The sequence below is a fragment of the Macaca fascicularis genome, chromosome 7, assembly GCF_037993035.2.
Source record: "Macaca fascicularis isolate 582-1 chromosome 7, T2T-MFA8v1.1".
Taxonomy (NCBI): Eukaryota; Metazoa; Chordata; class Mammalia; order Primates; family Cercopithecidae; genus Macaca; species Macaca fascicularis.
The window spans coordinates 32,413,982-32,433,649 of NC_088381.1; the positions used below are offsets into that span (position 1 = coordinate 32,413,982).

The window sequence follows — 19,668 nt, forward strand, 5'->3', positions numbered from 1 at the left end:
CTACATTTCTTGCAAATCTTTTGGTACATTTATTTCTAAATATTTAACATTTACACGATTGTAAACACATTTTTAAATTTTATTATCCAATTGCTCAATGATAGGATACAGAAATATAAATGATTTTGGGTACACTGACTTTGCATTTTGTGGCAGTGTTAAATTCACTTATTAGTTCTTCCAGTAGCTTTTTCTGTACATTCCTTGGGGTTATCTACCTACAAACGATGTTGTCTGCAAATAAAGACAGTTTTACTTCTTCCTTTTTGACCTGTTATGATATTTTTTCTTTGCTGTACTACATGGCTAAAATATATAGTACAATGTTGGATAGAACATATAAGCAGGCAACTTTGCCTTATTCCTGAGATTAAGTAGAGAGCCTTCAAACTGCCAGCATTAAGTAGGTGATTAGCTACTGGGTTTTTTCATAGATTCCCTTGATGAGGTTTAGGACATTTCCATCTACTCCTACTTTGCAGAGAGTTTCTATTATGAATGGGTGTTGAATTTTGTCAATGGTGTTTTCTGCTTTTATTAAGATGACTGTCTTCTCAGTGTGGCGATTCCTCAAGGATCTAGAACTAGAAATACCATTTGACCCAGACATCCCATTACTGGGTATATACCCAAAGGATTATAAATCATGCTGCTATAAAGACGCATGCACATGTATGTTTATTGTGGCACTATTCACAATAGCAAAGACTTGGAACTAACCCAAATGTCCATCAATGATAGACTGGATTAAGAAAATGTGGCATATATACACCATGGAATACAATGCAGCCATAAAAAAGGATGAATTCACGTCCTTTGTAGGGACATGGGTGAAGCTGGAAACCATCATTCTGAGCAAACTATCACAAGGACAGAAAAGCAAACACCATATATTCTCACTCATAGGTGGGAATTGAACAATGAGAACACTGGGACACAGGGTGGGGAACATCACACACCGGGGCCTGTCATGGGGTAGGGGGAGGGGGGAGGGATAGCATTAGGAGATATACCTAATGTAAATGACAAGTTGATGGGTGCAGCACACCAACATGGCACATGTATACATATGTAACAAACCTGCACATTGTGCACATGTACCCTAGAACTTAAAGTATAATTTAAAAAAAAAGAAAAAAAAGGTGACTGTCTTCTTTTATTCTATTAATATAGTGTATTACATCAGTTAATTTTCAGATATTAAACTACCTTTGTATTTTATGTTAGTTTGCTGAGAGATTTTATCATGACTGGTGTTAGATTTTGTCAAAGGCACATTCCATGCCAAGCAAAATGACCATGTGTTTTTTCTATTTTACTGTATGAATATGATGAATTGCATTGATAAATTTTTTAATGTTGAACAAACCTTGTATTCCTAGGAAAAATCCTACCTGGTGACACATAGATACATAATGTTCAATTTCATTTTTGCATCTGTGTTGAGGGATATTGGTTTTAAGTTTTCTTGTGATGTCTGTGTCTTGTTTGGGGACCAAGATAATACTAGTCTAATAAAATGAGTAGGGAAATGCCCTCCATTTTCTTAATGTGTTTGTGTAGAACTTGTATTATTTATTCCTTAAATGTCTGATAGTTGTATGCAGTGATACAATGTGGGCCTGGAGTTTTCTTTGCAGGAAGGACAAATTCAGTTCCTTTAATTAACAACAAATTCAATTTCTTTTAACAACAAATTCAATTTCTTTCCATAATGAACATCTATTAAAGTTTTATATTTGTTCTGTGGCTAGTTCTGTAATCCGTGTCTTTCAAGACTATTATCTAGTTCATCTAAGTTGTGTGTACTTCTTTATTGATATGAAATTGTACAAAATATTTTCCTTTTATCTTTTTCATTTCCACAGGATCCAGAGCAATGCCCCAGTTTTCATTCTCATTACCAGTAATTAGTGCCTTCTCTCTAACTCTTGATCATTCTAGATAGATTTAAAACTTTAATTGATATCTTCAAATAACAAGCTTTTGATTACAGTAATTTTTTTTCTATCATTGTCCATTTTCTCTTTTATTGATTTTGGCCCTTGTTTTTATTATTTCTTCTCTCTACTTATTTTAGAATTAATTTGCTCTTTTTTCCCTAATTTATTAAGGTCAGAACTCAAAACATTCATTTACATCTTGCTCCTTTTCTAAGTTAAGGATTTTAAACACATAAATTTCCCTCTGAATATAACTTCAGCTGCATTCCACAATTGTGATATTGCTTTATTTTCATTTTCATTCAGTTCAAAATATTTTCATCTTTGACATATAGATTATTTAGAAGTATGCTAATTAAATTCCAAATATTTGTAGTTTTTCTAGATCTTAATATTATTGGTTTCCAATTGAATTCCATTTTTCTCAAAGAACATCCTCTATATGATTTCAATCTTTTGAAAATTTCTGAAACTTGTCCTATGGACCCACACATGGTCTATGCTGGTTAATGTACCATGCACATTTCAAAAGAATGTGGTTTATTGTTTTAAGGCCCAGAATATTGTGGCAGGCACTAGGGCAGCTCCTATTATCCCCACCTCCTAATATTCATGCTCTTTGTGTTCCTCTCCTCTTAAGCATGGGACGGATCTATATATTCTAACCAACATATTGTGGCAAAGGTAGTATGTGATTACATTACATAAGATTGTAACCCACCTTGCTAGGAGACTCTTCCTAGCTTTGAAGAAGCAAACTGCCAGCTTGTGAGCTGCTGAATGGCAAGAAGCTGAGATGGCCTCCAGCTGACAGCTAGCAAGAAATGGAAACGCTCAGACTGGCAGCCTGCAAGGAACTGAATGCCACCAGCAACCACATTAGCTTGGAAATGAATCCTTCCCTAAGCAAGCCTCAGCTAAGACCACAGCCCTACCAACACCTTAATGACAGCTGAAGTGAATTCCTATAATTTTATGTTGCCTCAGCATCCATACTGAATGTTAAGTTGGACATTTTTATACCAGAAGCAGGTCTTAGTCACCCTTAGCACAGTTTCCAGTTCTCTACCTCCTCTCGGCTCCTCAATGTGGTCAATCAGATAAGTACCTTACACAACTGCCTCCTGGTAACCACCTCCCTAAGAAGCAACCAGATTCAACCTACTTGACTTGCTCCACTGACCCCATATCCACAAGGACTGCAGAAATATGCCACAGTAATCACCTCTCCGTGATGGTTAATACCGAGTGTCAACTTCATTAGACTGAAGGATGCAAAGTATTGTTCCTGGGTGTGTCTGTGAGGGTGTCGCCAAAGGAGATTAACATTTGAATCAGTGGACTGGGAGAGGCAGACGCACCCTCAATCTGAGTGGGCACCATCTAATCAGCTGCCAGGGCAGCTAGAATAAAGCAGGCAGAACGTGGAAGGACTTGACTTGCTGAGTCTTCCGGCCTTCATCTTTCTCCCATGCTGGATGCTTCCTGCCCTCGAACATCAGACTCCAAGTTCTTCAGCTTTTGGACTGTTGGACTTAACACCAGTGACATGCCAGGGGCCTCTTATACCTTCGGCCACAGACTGCAGGCTGCATTGTTGGCGTCCTATTTTTGAGGTTTTGGGACTCGGGCTGGCTTCCTTGCTCCGCAGCTTGCAGATGGCCTACAGTGGGACTTCACTTTGTGATCATGTGAGTCAATTCTCCTACTAAATTCCCTTTCTCATATACATCTATCCTATGAGTTCTGTCCCCCTAGAGAACCCTAATACAGATTTCTCAGACACAGCATGACTCCATGAAATTTGTGCCTGCTTGCTCTAAACCCACCAGTGACAACTCCCTGAGGGAAACCTGTTTGGAAAATGCCCTGGATCCCAATAAAAGCCTCAGCCCACAGGTCCCTTGCACTCTTTCTTCTGTTCCCCACCCACTAGTTGACTGTGCATGTCCTGGATGGCTCCCCACTTCCTGTTGGCCCTGGGAGGCATGCTGCCCTCTTCTCTCTGGCATCTGTTAAGTAATACACCGCTGTTATTTCGTGTGTTTTGTTGAGTTGCCTCCTGTGTCTCACCTGACTGATACACTCGACCCTAACTTCTTTGTCAGGATTCTCCTAGAGAGTGGCTATCTGCTATTTTGGTAGGAATAAACTGGACACAGACAAGAGCTCTAAGAGCAGCCGCCAGGATATGCAAATGTGCTGTGAGAGGGACATCTGGTCATAGCTAAGACACTTAGGCATGAGGGCACTTGCCAGGATAAAGAAATACCCATAAAAGGCACATTGTAAACATCTATATCCAAATTCCTAGAGTCTCATCAGGGCACGGCTAGAGTTTACAGCCACTCTCATGTGAGAGACTTCAAGACAGAAAAATTAGAAAAAATTAGAAAAAAAAAAAAGAACAGCAGCAGCTTTGCAAGACCCTGTAGCAGAGGACCCAGTTAAACAATGCAGGAACTTCTGAATCACAGAAACTGTGAGACAATAAATGTACGTCCTTTTAAGCAACCACATTTGTGGTTATTATTATTATTATTATTATTATTATTATTATTATGTGAGACGGAGTCTTACTCTGCTACCCAAGCTGGAATGCAGTGGTGCCATCTTGCCTCACCGTAACCTCCGCCTCCTGGGTTCATATCATTCTCCTGCCTCAGCCTCCCGAGTAGCTGGGACTACAGGCGCCCACCACCATGCCCAGATAATTTTTTGTAATTTTAGTAGAGATGGGTTTCACCGTGTTAGCCAGGATGGTCTCGATCTCCTGACCTTGTGATCTGCCCGCCTCGGCCTCCCAAAGTGCTGGGATTACAGGCGTGAGCCACCGCGCCTGGCCAGTTTGTGGTAATATTACTATGCAGCAATAAACTAATACAGCCCATATGTGGTCTACGCTAGCGAATGTACAATGTACACTTGAAAAGAAAAGAATGTACACTTGAAAAGAAAGTTGTTAGAAATAGTGTTCTTTAGGTCAAAGTTGTTCATAATATTGTTCAAATTTATGTTTTTGATTTTTTTATTTAGTTGTTTTATCAACTGCTGAAAGAGAAGTGTTAATGCCTCCAACTATGATGGTGGGAGTTTTAAAAATTTCCCCTTTAATTCCGTCAAATTTTGATTCATATTTTTCTAAGTTATTTTAGCAGGCACACATACATTTATGATTGTTATATATTCTTGATTGACTTTATTCTTTATCATCACGAAATGTTTGAAAATGTTTGTGTTTAAATCTATTCTACCAGATACTAATATATTCACTTCAGTCTTTTTATGCTTATTGCATGGCATATATTTTTGCTTCCACTTTCTTTCAACTTAGCTATGTCTTTATATTTTAAGTGCATCTCATAAGACAGTATATAGTTGGGTCTTGTTTTTTAATTTATCCTAACAACCTCTGTCTCATATTTATTTTAATCCATTAATGTTCCATGTAATTATTGATATGATTGGATTTAGGTCTACCAGGTTTATTGTTTGTTTTCCATTGTTCCTGCCCTTTACATTGTTTTTTTGTTTTTGAGATGGAGTTTCACTTGTCACCTAGGCTGAAGTGCAGTGGCATAATCTTGGTTCACTGCAACCTCCACCTCCCGGGTTCAAGCAATTCTCCTGCCTCAGCCTCCTGAGTGGCTGGGATTAAGATGCCCGCCACCACACCCAGCTAATTTTTGTATTTTTAGTAGAGACAGGGTTTCACCATGTTGCCCAGGCTACTCTCGAACTCCTGACCTCAGGTGATCCACCTGCCTTAGCCTCCCAAAGTGTTGGGATTACAAACGTGAGCCACTGCACCCGGCCCCTTTTACTTTTTTTGATCATTTGTTCCTCCTTTTCTGACTTTTTTTTTTTTTTTTAATGGTTTAGTTATTTTGCCCAGGCTGGAGTGCAATGGTGTGATCTTGGCTCATTGCAACCTCCGCCTCCTGGCTTCCACTGATTCTCCTGCCTCAGCCTCCTCAGTAGCTCAGATTACAGGAATGGGCCACCACACCCAGCTAATTTTGTATCTTAGTATAGATGGGATTTCACCATGTTGGCCAGGCTGATCTCAAACTCCTGTCCTCAGGTGATCCACCCGCCTCAGCCTCCCAAAGTGCTAGGATTACAGGTGTGAGCTACTACAACTGGCCTCGTTTACTTTTTTTGATCATTTGTTTCTCCTTTTCTGGCATTTTTTTTTTTCTTTTTTTTGGAGACAGGGGCTTACTCTGTTACCTAGGCTGGAGTACAGTGGCAAAAAATTACGGCTCATTGGAGCCTTGACCTCCTGGGCTCCAGTGATCCTCCAACCTCAGCCTCCTTTGTAGCTGGGACCACAGGTGCATACAAACACACCTGGCTAATTTTTTGACTTTCTGTAGTGACAGGGTCCCACTTTGTTGCCCAGGCTGGTCTTGAACCCCTCGGCTTAAGTTCCTGGCTTTTTGTTTATTTAGTTTTTCAACAACTTCATTTTAAAACTTCTACTGTTTTTTATCTATAATTTTTTGCACTATTTTTTATTGGTTTCTCTGGATATTACACTACACATCATTAATCTTTTATTCAACTTATACTTAGTATTATACCATTCTACCACATAGGTCCATAATTTACACCTGCTCCATCCTTTATGACACAGTTGTTATATGTATTCCATCAGCAATATAAATCCTACAAAACAATGTTTTATGTTGTGATTTCAATAGGCATATGTTTTATTTTAAAAAGATATGATGATAAAAGGAAAACATGTTTTGTATATTCTCAGATATTTACTATTTTTGATGCTCTTTATTCCTTTCTGAGGACCTGAGTGTCTATCTGGTTTCAATTTTCTTCAGCGGAAAGGACTTTCTTTAAGATATCTTACAGGGCAGGTCTGCCAGTGATGAATTCTCTAGTTGTCTTTTTTTCGGAAAATGTTATTTTCTCATCTTCCTTAAAGGATATTTTCACTGAATATAAAATTATGGATTGATGGTTGTTATTTTATTGTTCCATTTTCTCCTGGTCTCTATCGTTTTGGGTAGGAAGTCAGTAATTAATTGACTTGTAGTTCCCCCATATATAAAGGGTCATATTTTTCTCTTTTTGTCAAGATTTTTCTCTTTATACCTGGCTTTCAACAGTTTGACTATTACGCACCTCATTGTGTTCTTAGTGTTTATTATCCTGCTTGGCGTTTTTCAATACTATATGAATTTAATCAAATTTGGAAAAACAAACGTGGCCAATATTTCTCCAAAAAATATTTTGCCTTCTTCATTCCCCTCCCCTTTCTGTGTTAGACTGTAAGATATTATATAACGATATCCACGTTAGACTTTTATATATTATCTAACAAATCCCCAAGGCTGTGTTTTTTTGTTTTTTGTTTTTACCTCCAATGTTTGTCTCTCTTGTCTCTCTCATCCTCCAACTGGGTAACGAGTTCTACTGATCTATCTTTAAGTTCAGTTCATCTTTCCTCTTCTCCATTTGGCTGATAAATCTACCCAACAATTTTAATTTCAAATGCTGTTTTTTCACTCTTGGAATTTTCTTTTGTTTATGATTTCCATTTCATTTCATATTTTTAAAATTTATTGTGGGCATATTTTCTCTACTGACAATGCCTTCCATTTTCCTGGTTCTTTTAGATAAGTAATTTTGCATTATATTCTGGACACATATTATAAATGGTTTTTTTGGGGGTTTTTTTTTTTGTTTTTTTTTTTTTGTTTTTTGAGACGGAGTCTCGCTGTTGCCCAGGCTGGAGTGCTGTGGCGCGATCTTGGCTCACTGCAAGCCATTCTCCTGCCTCAGCCTCCTGAGTAGCTGGGACTACAGGTGCCTGCCACCTCGCCCGGCTAATTTTTTGTATTTTTAGTAGAGACGGGGTTTCACCGTGTTAGCCAGGATGGTCTCGATCTCCTGACCTCGTGATCCGCCCGCCTCAGCCTCCCAAAGTGCTGGGATTACAGGTGTGAGCCACTGTGCCCGGCCGACATATATTATAAATGTTAAGTTTTGGAGACTGAATTTTGCTGCTGCTGTGTGTGTGTGTGTGTGTGTGTGTGTCTCTGCTTATCATTCTATGGTTTGGATATTTGTACCCTCCAAACTGCATGTTGAAATTTGATTTCCAATGTGGGAATATTGAAAGATGGGTCTCAGTTGGAGGTATTTGGGTCATGGGAGCAAATCCCTCCTGAATAGATTAATGTCCTCCCTCGGGAGTGAGTGAGTTCTCATTCTATTTGTTCCTCTCTATTTGTCAAAAAGAGGCTGGCACACCTCCCTCTTGCTTCCTCTCTTGCCATGTGATTTCTTTGCCTATGCTAGGTCTCCCTCCCCTTTTTGTCATGACTTGAAGCAATCTGAGGCCCTCACTAGATGCAAAGGCCCAGTCTTGAACTTTCCACATACCAAATCAACCACTTTTCTTTACAAAATACACGGTCTTAGGAATTCTGTTATAGCAACCCTAAACAGATTAAGACTATCATGCAATTAATCATCTTGTTCCGACAAGAGCCACAAATCCTGTTTTTGTTTGTTTTTTGAGACACGGCCTCACTTTGTCACCCAGGCTGGAGTGCGATGGCACAATCTTGGCTCACTGCAGACTCAATCACCCAGGCTCAAGCAATGCTCCTGACTCAGTCCCCCATGTAGCCAGGAGTATAGGCATGTGCCAGCATGCCCAGGTGATTTTTTGTATTTTTTGTAGAGATGGAGTTTCACCATATTTCCCAGGTTGGTCTCAAACTCCTGAGTTCAAGCAATCTGTCTGCCTCAGTCTCCCAAACCCCGTTTCTTAGGCAGTAACTCTGATTTCTCTTCAGATCTTTTGTCTTCAGTTGAGTTGCTGAGCTCTTCAGCTCTCTCCTTTCCAGAATCCTTACCATTGCCATGTTTTCTTCAGATTCAGAGATTCAGTAAATCAACAATTGGAAATATTATTCTACTTCCCACAACAACTTACTAATACTATTTGGTACATACGTATGTATGTATGTATGTATGTGCGTACGTACGTATATATTTTTGTTTTTGAGACAGAGGCACACTCTGTTGCCCAGGCTGGAGTGCAGTGGCACAATCTCGGCTCACTGCAACCTCCACCTCCTGGGTTCAAGCGATTTCTGGATAATTTTTTTATTTTTAGTACAGACGGGGTTTCACCATGTTGGTCAGGCTGGTCTCAAACTCCTGACCCTCGACTGATCCGCCTGCCTCAGCCTCCCAAAGTGCTAGGATTACAGGCGTGAGCCACCATGCCCAGCCTGATTTGATTTTTAATTGAACCAAAGTTTGGATTCTGCTACTTTCCTGGGCCATGAAGACTACAATTTTTCCAGGTTCTGATTCTACCTGCCCTCAGACCAACTCATAGTATCAGGAACTCACTCAGTACAATTCCCTTCTTCCAAACATGAACTCCCCACCAGAATCTGCCTGCTCTGTTCACTCTCCACTGCCTTCAAGTTGCTGCTTTTTGTATTAAGTCCAGAGTTTATGGTTGTTACCTGCTAAAGGATTAGTCTGTTAGAATTTTACAAATTTCCAGAACCAGAGTTCAATAATGTATCTTGTGACTACTGCTATCATTTGTACTTCTGCCTAATTTCACAAATTTTGTAATTCAGACACCAAGAGATTTAGTAAACCACCAACTGGTAATATTATTATTATCCTTTCCACAACAATTTACTAATACTATTTGATTTTTAATTTAACCAAAGTTTGGAAAAAATTAACAAATACAAAGTTTTAAAATTATAATCCAAATTGATATACTTACCTAGCTCCCAATATATCCTTCTTGGCAAGGCCTATTCCAGCTATAACTTTTACTCTCACGATTCGTGAATTTTCCTAAAATACAGAAATTTAGATTTCATTTTCATGCACTTATAAGTTAACTAAGATACAATATTTTAAAAATATATATCAATAATTAGGATATTAAAATTAATTGAAGAATTTTTCAATAGTTTTACTAAAAGTTACATAGGAAAAAAAGAAAATTATTTGTAGATGACCTGATTATTTACAAAGATAAGCAAAAATTTGAGTCAACTTATTACATTGAATAAGAATTTATTACTGCACTCAAGAAAATCTAAAGCCAAAGTATTGCAACTAATATGAATTTCTAATTATTGCTATATACATACACAAAATCGAAAGTTCATAACCATTTGGCTTTTGGGGTTTTTTTGAGACAGAGTCTCACTCTATTACCCAGCCTGGAGTGCAGTGGTGTGATCCTGGCTCACTGCAATCTCCGCCTCTCGGGTTCAAGCAATTCTCATGCCTCAACCTTCTGAGTAGCTGAGATTATAGGTATGCGCCACCATGCCCAGATAATTTTTCTACTTTTAGTAGAGACAAGGTTTTACCATTGGCTGCTCTGGTCTTGAACTCCTGACCTCAGGTGATCTGCCTGCCTCAGCCTCCTAAAATGTTGGGATTACAGGTGTGAGACACTGTACCCAGCCCATAATCATTTGTAGTAACTACTTAGAAAAGGTTATTTTTAAAATCCCATTCAACAGACAACAGAGTATATAATAATGTGTGGGTACTGTAAAGTATCGAATATTAAATATCTTTGATATGATGGCATGGAGGTTTTATAAAGAGTGTCTTAGATTTAAGAGACACATAGTGAAGTGTTTAGGGATACAGTATCATAAATCTTGCAACTTACTTTCAAATAACTTAGCAAATAAAAAATTTAACATAACTATGCTGTGTGTGCGTATGTGTGTGTATACAAATAAAAAGGAATGAGCAAAATGTTACCAATTTGTGGATCTAGTTCTTGGGTATACAGGTGTATACTGTACTACTTATACTACTCTTTTAACTGTTTTGTAGGTTTGAAATTATTCAAAATAAAAAGTTAAGAAAATATAAAACATGCATTTTTTTAATTCACAAGTTACAAAACTGTTAGAACAGAAATAAAATTAATAAGAAATATAAAAAAACCTTCATAGATAACATTATAAAATATTGCCAGTTACGCTGGCACACACCTATAATCACAGCACTTTGGGAGGCCAACATGAGAGAATTGTTTAAGCCCAGGAGTTCAAGACCAGCCTAGGCAATATAACAAGACCCCATCCCTCCAAAACATAAGCCAGGCATGATAACTTGTGTCTGTAATCCCAGCTACTAGGGAGGTTGAGGCAGGAGGATTGCCTGAATTTGAGATTACAGTGAGCTATGAACACCACTGCACTCCAGTCTGGGTAACAGAGCAAGACCTTATTTTAAAAATGTATAAAACATCGAAGAACATAAAAAAGACTTCAATAAATGGAGAAATCCACTATGTTTATGTGTGAAAATATTTAATATTATCTTTTTTCTCCAAAGTAGTCTATAAATTTAATACAATTCCCACTCTCCCTTCAAATTTTTTCATGGATCTTTACAAATAATTCCAAAATTCATAGAGAGGAGTAAAAATGAGTAAAGAAGTAAACAATAACATTCAATCACTATCTTGTACTAATATATAAAACCAAATTCCAGATAAAGTCTAAAAGTGAAAATAAAAATTTTTTTAAAGTTAATTTAAAATTTTGCAATAGTTTATAGCATCTGGAAATATTTTAAAAATACAACCCTAATGGCAAAAATTATTCAATTCCACAATAATAAAATTATATACCTTTAGTATGAGAAAAAATATCATGTGCAAAACGAAAAAAAAGGGGATATTTTAGATACTTCTTCCTGTAGGCATATCTAAAATATCTATAGAAGTATCTAAAATATACATCATTGAGACAAATGATAATTATCCAGAGTATGTGAATAATTCCTAAAAATCAATATGTAAAATATAATTAACCTAATACAAGATACCATATAGAATGGCTAAGATAAATACATGAAAAGATAATCTCACCAGTCAGCAGAAAGAACTCTAATGCACTGTTGGTGGGAGTGTAAATTGATGGATCATTCTAAAGAGATGCTTGACCTGCTTACTAAAGTTCTAAAACAAAAACCCAGGAACTCTATTTCTAGATGCTTCCCTAGATAAATGTACATCTATGTACACAAGGACTTAAGTACAACAGTATTTACAGGAGCACTTTTTAAGATCAACAAATATGGAGGAGGAGACAGAGCAAGATGGCTCATTAGAACTCTCCAGTGACAGTCCCCACCAAGGAACATCAAATTAAACAATTATTCAAACAAGAAAGCACCTGCATAAGAACCAAAAATCAGGTGACTAATCACAGTACCTAGTTTTAACATCGTATGAAGGAAAGAGGCACTGAAGAGGGTAGGAAAGACAGTCTTGAATTGCTTACACCACCCCTCCTACATCCCCTGGCAGTGCAGTGTGGTGGCTGAGAGAGAATCTATGCCTTTGCAAGAGGAAGAGCAAAGTGACTGTAGGACTTTGCATTGGAACTCAGTGCTGCCCTGTCGCAATGGAAGGCAAAACAGGGCAGAAGTCAGCTGGCACCCATGGAGGGAGTATTTAGAACAACCTCAGCCAGAGGGGAATCATCCATCCCAGCAACAGCTAAGTTTGGGCAAGCCTTGCCCCTGTAGGCTAAAGCACTCCGAGATCCTAAATAAACTTAAAAGGCAGTCTAGACCACAAGGACTGCAGTCCCTGAGCAAGTCCTGGTACTGTGCTGGGCTTGGAGTCAGCAGACTTGGGATGCACACGAACCAGTGAGACACCAGACAAGGCGGCCAAGGGTGTGATTGTGTCACCCCTCCTCCAACTTCAGACAGCACAGTTCATAGCTCCAGGAGGAGAGATAAGGGTAGAGGAGACTATATTCTCCAACTTGGATACCAGCACAGCCACAATAAAATAAAGCAGCAACCAGAGTCCTGAAGCCCCCATTCTAAGTCATAACTCCCAGACATTTCTAGACCCATCCTGGGCCAGAAGGGAAAGTGCCACCCCGAAGGACAGGACCCAGTCCTGCCAGATTTCACTACCTGCTGACTAAAGAGCTCTTGGGCCTTGAATAAACATCAGGGGTAGCCAGGCAGCCGTTGCCACAGGCCTTGGGCAAGACTCAGTATTATGCTGACTTCGGGTGTGATCCAACACATGCCCAGCTGTGGCGGCCACAGGGAAAGACTCCTGCTTAAGGAAAGGAGAGGGAAAAGTAAAAAAAAAATTGTCTTGCAACTTGGGTACCAGCTCAGTCACAGTAAAATAAAGCACCAATCAGATTCCTCAAGTCACTGATTCCTGCCCTCAGACCCACTCTGGGCCACAAGGAAACCCACTGCCCTAAAGGGAGAGACCCAGGCCTGGCAGAACTCACCATCTACTGATTAAAGAGACTGTAGTAGCCACAGGTCTGGGGCAGTGGTGACCATGGGCAGAGACTCTGTCTGCTTGAGAAAATCAAAGGGAAGAATAAAAAGGACTTTGTCTTGCAACCTGGGTACCATGACAGCCCCAGTGAAATAAAGCACCAAGCAGATTCCTAAAGTCTCTAATCCCAGGCCCAAACTCCTAGACAGCATGTCTAGACCCACCGTGGGCCAGAAGGGAACCTACTGCACTGAAGAGAAAGACCTAGCCCTGGCAAATTCATCTCCTGCTGACCGAAGAGCCCTTGGGTCTTAAATAAACACAAGTGGTAGCCAGGAAATAGTCACCACAAGCCTTAGGCAAAATCCGGTACTGTGTTTGCTTCAGGTGTGACCCAACACAGTCCCAGTGACGGTGGCCACAGGATTGTGTCACCCTTCTGCCAACTCCAGGCAGCTCAGAACAGAGAGAGAGAGAGAGAGAGAGAGAGAGAGAGAGAGAGAGAGAGAGAGTGAGTCCAACTGGCTGGGGGAAAGTAAGAGAGGAGAACAAGAGTCTCTGCCTGGTAATACAGGGAATTCTCCCAGATCTAACCAAGACCAGCAAGTTGATGCCTCTATGAGACTACAAGAGTCACATCACTACTGGGCTTGGGGTACCCCCTAATATGCTCACATATGGCTTCAGTGACCAAAGACTTAGATCACAAGATTCAATTCCCTTTGAATACTTGAAAAGCCTTCTCAAGAAAGATGAGTACAAACCAGCCCAGACTGTGAAGATTAGCATAAATACCTAACTCTTTAATGTTCAGACATTAATGAACATCCACAAGCATCAACATCATCCAGGATAACACGATCTCACCAAACAAACTAAATAGGGCACTAGTGACCAATTCCAGAGGGACAGAGATATGTGAACTCTAAGATAAATCAAAATAGCAGTTTTGAGGAAGTTCAATGAAATACAAGAAAACAAAAAGAAGGATCTCAGGATCCTATCAGATAAATTTAACAGAGATTAAAAACCTCTTTGATTCTTATAAAGAATCAAGCAGAATTCTGGAGCTGAAAAAATTAATTGGCAAACTGAAGAATGCATCAGAATCTCTCAGTGACAGAACTGATCACACAGAAGAAAGAATTAGTGAGCTTGAAGACAGGTTATTTGAAAATACACAGTCGGAGGAGTAAAAATAAAGAATAAAAGTAACAAAGCATGCCTACAGGATCTACAAAATAACCCCAAAAGGGCAAAGTTAAGAGTTACTGGGCCCGGCATTGTGGCTCATGCCTGTAATCCCAGTACTTTGGGAGGCCGAGGCGAGTGGATCTCTTGAGGTCAGGAGTTTGAGACTAGTCTGGGCAACATGGTGAAACCCCGTCTCCACTAAAAACACAAAAATTAGCCAGGCGTGGCAGCGCGCACCTGTAATCCCAGCTACTCAGGAGGCTGAGGCAGGAGAAATGCTTGAATCTGGGAGGCAGAGGCTGTGGTCAGCGGAGATCGCGCCACTGCACTCCAGCCTGGGCAACAGGGTGAGACTCTGTCTCAAAAAAAGAAAAAAAGAGTTATTAGCTTTAAAGAGGAGGTAGCAAGAGAGACTGGGGTAGAAAGTTTATTCAGAGAAATAATAACAGAGAACTTTCTAAGCCTAGAGAAAGATATCAATATTCAGGCACAGGAAGGTTATTGAATATCAAGCAGATTTAACCCAAAGAAGACTACCTTAAGATATTTAGGAACCAAACTCCCAAAGGCCAGAGATGAAGAATGGATCTTAGAAGCAGCAAGAGAAAATAAAAAAATAAACCAAACAAAAAACAAAGGAGCTCCAATACGTCTGGCAGCAGGTTTCTGAGTGGTCACCTAATAGGCCAGGAGACAGTGGCATGATTTATTTAAAGTGCTGAAGGAAAAAATTTTTATTCTAGAATAGTATATCCGGTGAAAATACCCTTCAAACACAAAGGAGAAATACTTTCCTGGACAAACAAAAGCTGAGGGATTTAATCAACATAAAGACCTATCCTTCAAGAAACGCTATAAGGGTGTCCTACAGTCTGAAAGAAAGGGATGTTAATAAGCAGTAAGAAATCATCTGAAGGTGCAAAGTTCACAGGTAACAGTAAGTACACAGACAAATACAGAATATTGTAACACTGTAATTGTGATATATAAACTACTCATATCTTGAGCAGAAAGATTAAAAGATGAATCTATCAAAAATAATAACTACAACAATTTTTAAAGACACAGACAATATAAGAAGATACAAATAGAAACAAGAAAAAGTTAAATAGCACGGGGGATAAAGTGTAGAGTTTTTATCAGTTTTCTCTTTTCCTGTTTGTTTTTGCAATCAAATTGTCATCAGTTTAAAATAATGCATTGTAATATGTTAACTGCAACCCTCATGTAACATCAAGTTAAAAAACCTACAACTGACATATAAAATAGATAAACCAAGAATTTAAAGCATACCACTAAAGAAAACACTTTCACAAAAAGGACCACAAAACAACCAGAAAACAAATTAAAAATGGCAGAAGTCCTTACTTATCAATAATAACAATGAATGTAAGTGAACTAAACTCTCCAATCAAAATTATAGAGTGGTTGAATGGATTAAAAAAACAGTACCCAACAATCTGTTGCATACAAGAAACAGACTTCACCTATAAAGACACACATAGGCTGAAAATAAAGGGACAGAGAAAATATTCCATGCCAATGAAAACCAAAAAGGGCAGGAATAGCTGTATCAGATCAAATAGATTTCAATATAAAAACTAAAAAAGAGAGACAAAAAAGGTTATTACACAATGATAAAGGGATCATTTCAGCCAGAAGATATAACAATTATAAATACATATGCATCCAACACTGAAATACCCAGTTATATAAAGCAAATATTGTTAAAGTCAAAGAATGAGCTAGATTTCAATATAGTAATAGTTGGAAATTTCAACATCCCACTTTCGGCACTGGATAGATCATTCAGACAGACAATCAACAAAGAAACGCTGGACTTAATCTGCACTGTAAACCAAATGGACCTAATAGATATTTACAGAACATTTCATCCAATGGCTGCATAATACATATTCTTCTCCTTGGCATACGGATCATTCTCAAGGATAAACCATATGTTAGCCACAAAACAAGTCTTTAAAAACTCAGCTAGGCACAATGGTTCATTCCTGTAATTCCAACGCTTTGGGATGCCGAGATGGGCAGACTTCTTGGGCCCAGGAGTTTGAAACCAGCCTGGGCAACATAGTCAGACCCTATCTCTTAAAATCAAACAAACAAAAAAAACAGGCAGAGTGGTACTCCCAGCTCATCAGGGGGCTGAGGTGGGAGGATCACTTGAGCCCAAGAGTTGAGGCTGCAGGGAGCCATGACTGTGCCACTGCAGTCCAGCCTGTTCAACAGAGTAGCCCTGTCTTGAAAAAGAAAAAAAAAATTTTAAATTAAAATCTTAAAAGTATCTTCTCTGACTACAATGGAATAAAACTAGAAATCAATAACAAGAGGAACTTGGAAATAATACAAACAAATGGAAATTAAACAGTATGCTCCTGAATGATCAGTGGATCAATGAAAAAATTAAGGAGGATATTAAATAATTTCTTGAAACAAATAATAATGGAAACATAACATAGCAAACTTATGGAATACAGCAAAAGCAGTACTAAAAGAGAAGCTTATAGCTTTAAGTACCTACATGAAAAGGTAGAAAAACTTTAAAAAAAAATAACCTAGCAATGCATCTTAAAGAACTAGAAAAGCAAGAGCAAACCAACTCCAAAATTAGTAGAAGAAATAATAAAGATCAGAGCAGAAATAAATGAAATTGAAACAAAGAAAATAATACAAAGGATCAACAAAAATGAAATGCTGGTGTTTTGAAAAGATAAACAAAATAGACAAAACTTTAACTAGACTAAGGAAAGAAGGCCCAAATAAATAAAATCACAGATGAAAAAGGAGACATTATAACGGATACCACAGAAATTCAAAGAATCATTAGAGAGTACTGCGAACAACTATATGCCAATAAATTGGAAAACCTAAAGGAAATGGATAAATTTCTATACACATACAACCTTCCAAGAATGAACCATGAAGAAATCCAAAACATAAAAAGACCAATAACAAATAACGAGGTTGAAGCTGTAGTAAAGTCTCCCAGAAAAGAGAAGCCTAGGACCTGATGGCTTCACTGCCAAATTCTACCAAATATTTAAAGAATTAATACCAATCCTACTCAAACTATTTCAAAAAACAGAGGAGGAGGGAATACTTTCCATAACCATTCTATAAGGCCAATAATACCCTGATATCAAAACCAAAGATCCATTGAAAAAAGAAAACTACAGGCCAATATCTCTGATAAACATTTATGCAGAAATCCTTAATAAAATACTAGCAAACCAAATTTGACAATACATTGAAAAAAATCATTCATCGTGACCAAGTGGGATTCATATCAGGGATGAAAGAATGGTTCAACATACACAAATCAAAGTGAAACATCATATCAACAGAATGGAGGACAAAACCCATACGATCATTTTAACTGATGCTGAAAAAGCATTTGATAAATTTCAACATCCCTTAATGATAAAAAAAAAAAAACACTTCAAAAACCTGACCACAGATGAAACACAGCTCAACACAATGAAAGCCATATATGACAGACCCACAGCTAGTGCCATGGTAAATGGGGAGAAACTGAAAGCCTTTCATCTATGATCTGGAACAAGATAAGGATGTCTACTTTATCTTATTTTATTTTATTTTATTTTTTTGAGATAGAGTCTTGCTCCGTCACCCAGGCTGCAGTGCAGGGGCATGATCTCAGCTCACTGCAACCTCTGCCTCCAGGGTTGAAGCAATTCTCCTTCCTCAGCCTCCCGAGTAGCTGAGACTACAGGTGTGCGCCACCACACCCGGGTAATTTTTGTAATTTTAGTAGAGTCAGGGTTTCACCATGTTAGCCAGGCTGGTCTCGAACTCCTGACCTCCGACAATCCACCCGCCTCGGCCTCCCAAAGTGCTGGGATTACAAGCGTATGCCACTGTGCCCGGCCGCCCACTTTTACCACTATTATTGAATATAGTACTGGAAGTCCTAGAGAAATCAGATAAGAGAAAGAAAGGGAAGCTAAATTAGGAAGACATCAAATTGTTCTTATTTGAGGATGATATGAACTTATATTTGGAAAACCTAAAGACTCCACCCAAAAGCTATTAGAACTGATAAACACATTCAGTAAAGTTGCAGGATACAAAATCAATATACGAAAAATCAGTAGCATTTATTTTTATTTAAGAAACACGGTATTAAATTAGTAGCATTTTTATATGACAACAGTGAACAATCTGAAAAAGAAATCAAGAATGGAATCCCATTTACAGTCACTATAAATAAAATTAAATACCTAGGAATAAACTTAACCAAAGAAGTGAGAAATCTCTACATTGAAAACTATAAAACACAGATGAAAGAAATAGAAGACAACACCAAAAAAAAAAAAAGGGGAAAAATATTCCATGTTCATGGATTGGAACAATCAATATTGTTAAAATGTCCATACTACCCAAAGCAATCTACAGATTAAATGCAATTCCTATCACAATACCAATGACATACTTCACAGAAATGGAAAAAAAAATCCTAAAATATATGGAATCACAAAAGATCCAGAATAGCCAAAGTCATCCTGAGCAAAAAGAACAAAATGGAGTCAAATTAATTACTGGACTTCAAATTATACTACAGAGTTATAGTATCCAACACAACAAGGTACTGGCATAAAAACAGACATACAAACCAATGGAACAGAATAGAGAACCCAGAAGTAAATCTATACATCTATAGTGAACTCCTTTTTGACAAAGGTGCCATGAACACACAACGGGGAAAGGACAGTCTCTTCAATAAATTATGGTGCTGGGACAACTGGATATCCCTATGTAGAAGAATCAAACTAGACCCCTATCTCTTGTCATATAGAAAAATCAAATCAAAACATTGAGGAAACTCTCCAGAACACTGGTCTAGGCAAAAATCTCTTGAGTAATACTCAAAAGCACAGGCAACCAAAGCATAAATGGACAAATTGGATCACATCAACTTAAAAAGCTCCTGTAGAGCAAAGGAAACAATCAACAAAGTGAAGAAACAACCCACAGAATGGGAGAAAATATTTGCAAACTATCCAACAAGAGACTAATCACCAGAAAATATATGAAGCTCAAACAACTCAATAGGAAAAACTCCAATAATCTGATTTTAAAATGGGCAGAAGATCTGAATAGATATTTCTCAAAAGAAGACATACAAATGGAAAACAAGTATTTGAAAAGGTGTTCAACATCGCTGATCATCAGGGAAGTGCCAATCAA

At 38.2% G+C, this 19,668-nt stretch overlaps 1 protein-coding gene across 1 annotated transcript in view; it reads right to left on the reverse strand.

Annotated features, from left to right (window-relative positions):
* NEDD4 (NEDD4 E3 ubiquitin protein ligase) overlaps positions 1-19,668 on the reverse strand; it is a 166,619-nt gene that overhangs the window by 131,356 nt on the left and 15,595 nt on the right. Inside the window, exon 2 of the mRNA XM_005559626.5 lies at positions 9,730-9,803. Within this exon, the coding sequence (XP_005559683.3) occupies positions 9,730-9,803 (74 nt within the window). The remainder of the gene's footprint in view (positions 1-9,729; positions 9,804-19,668) is intronic.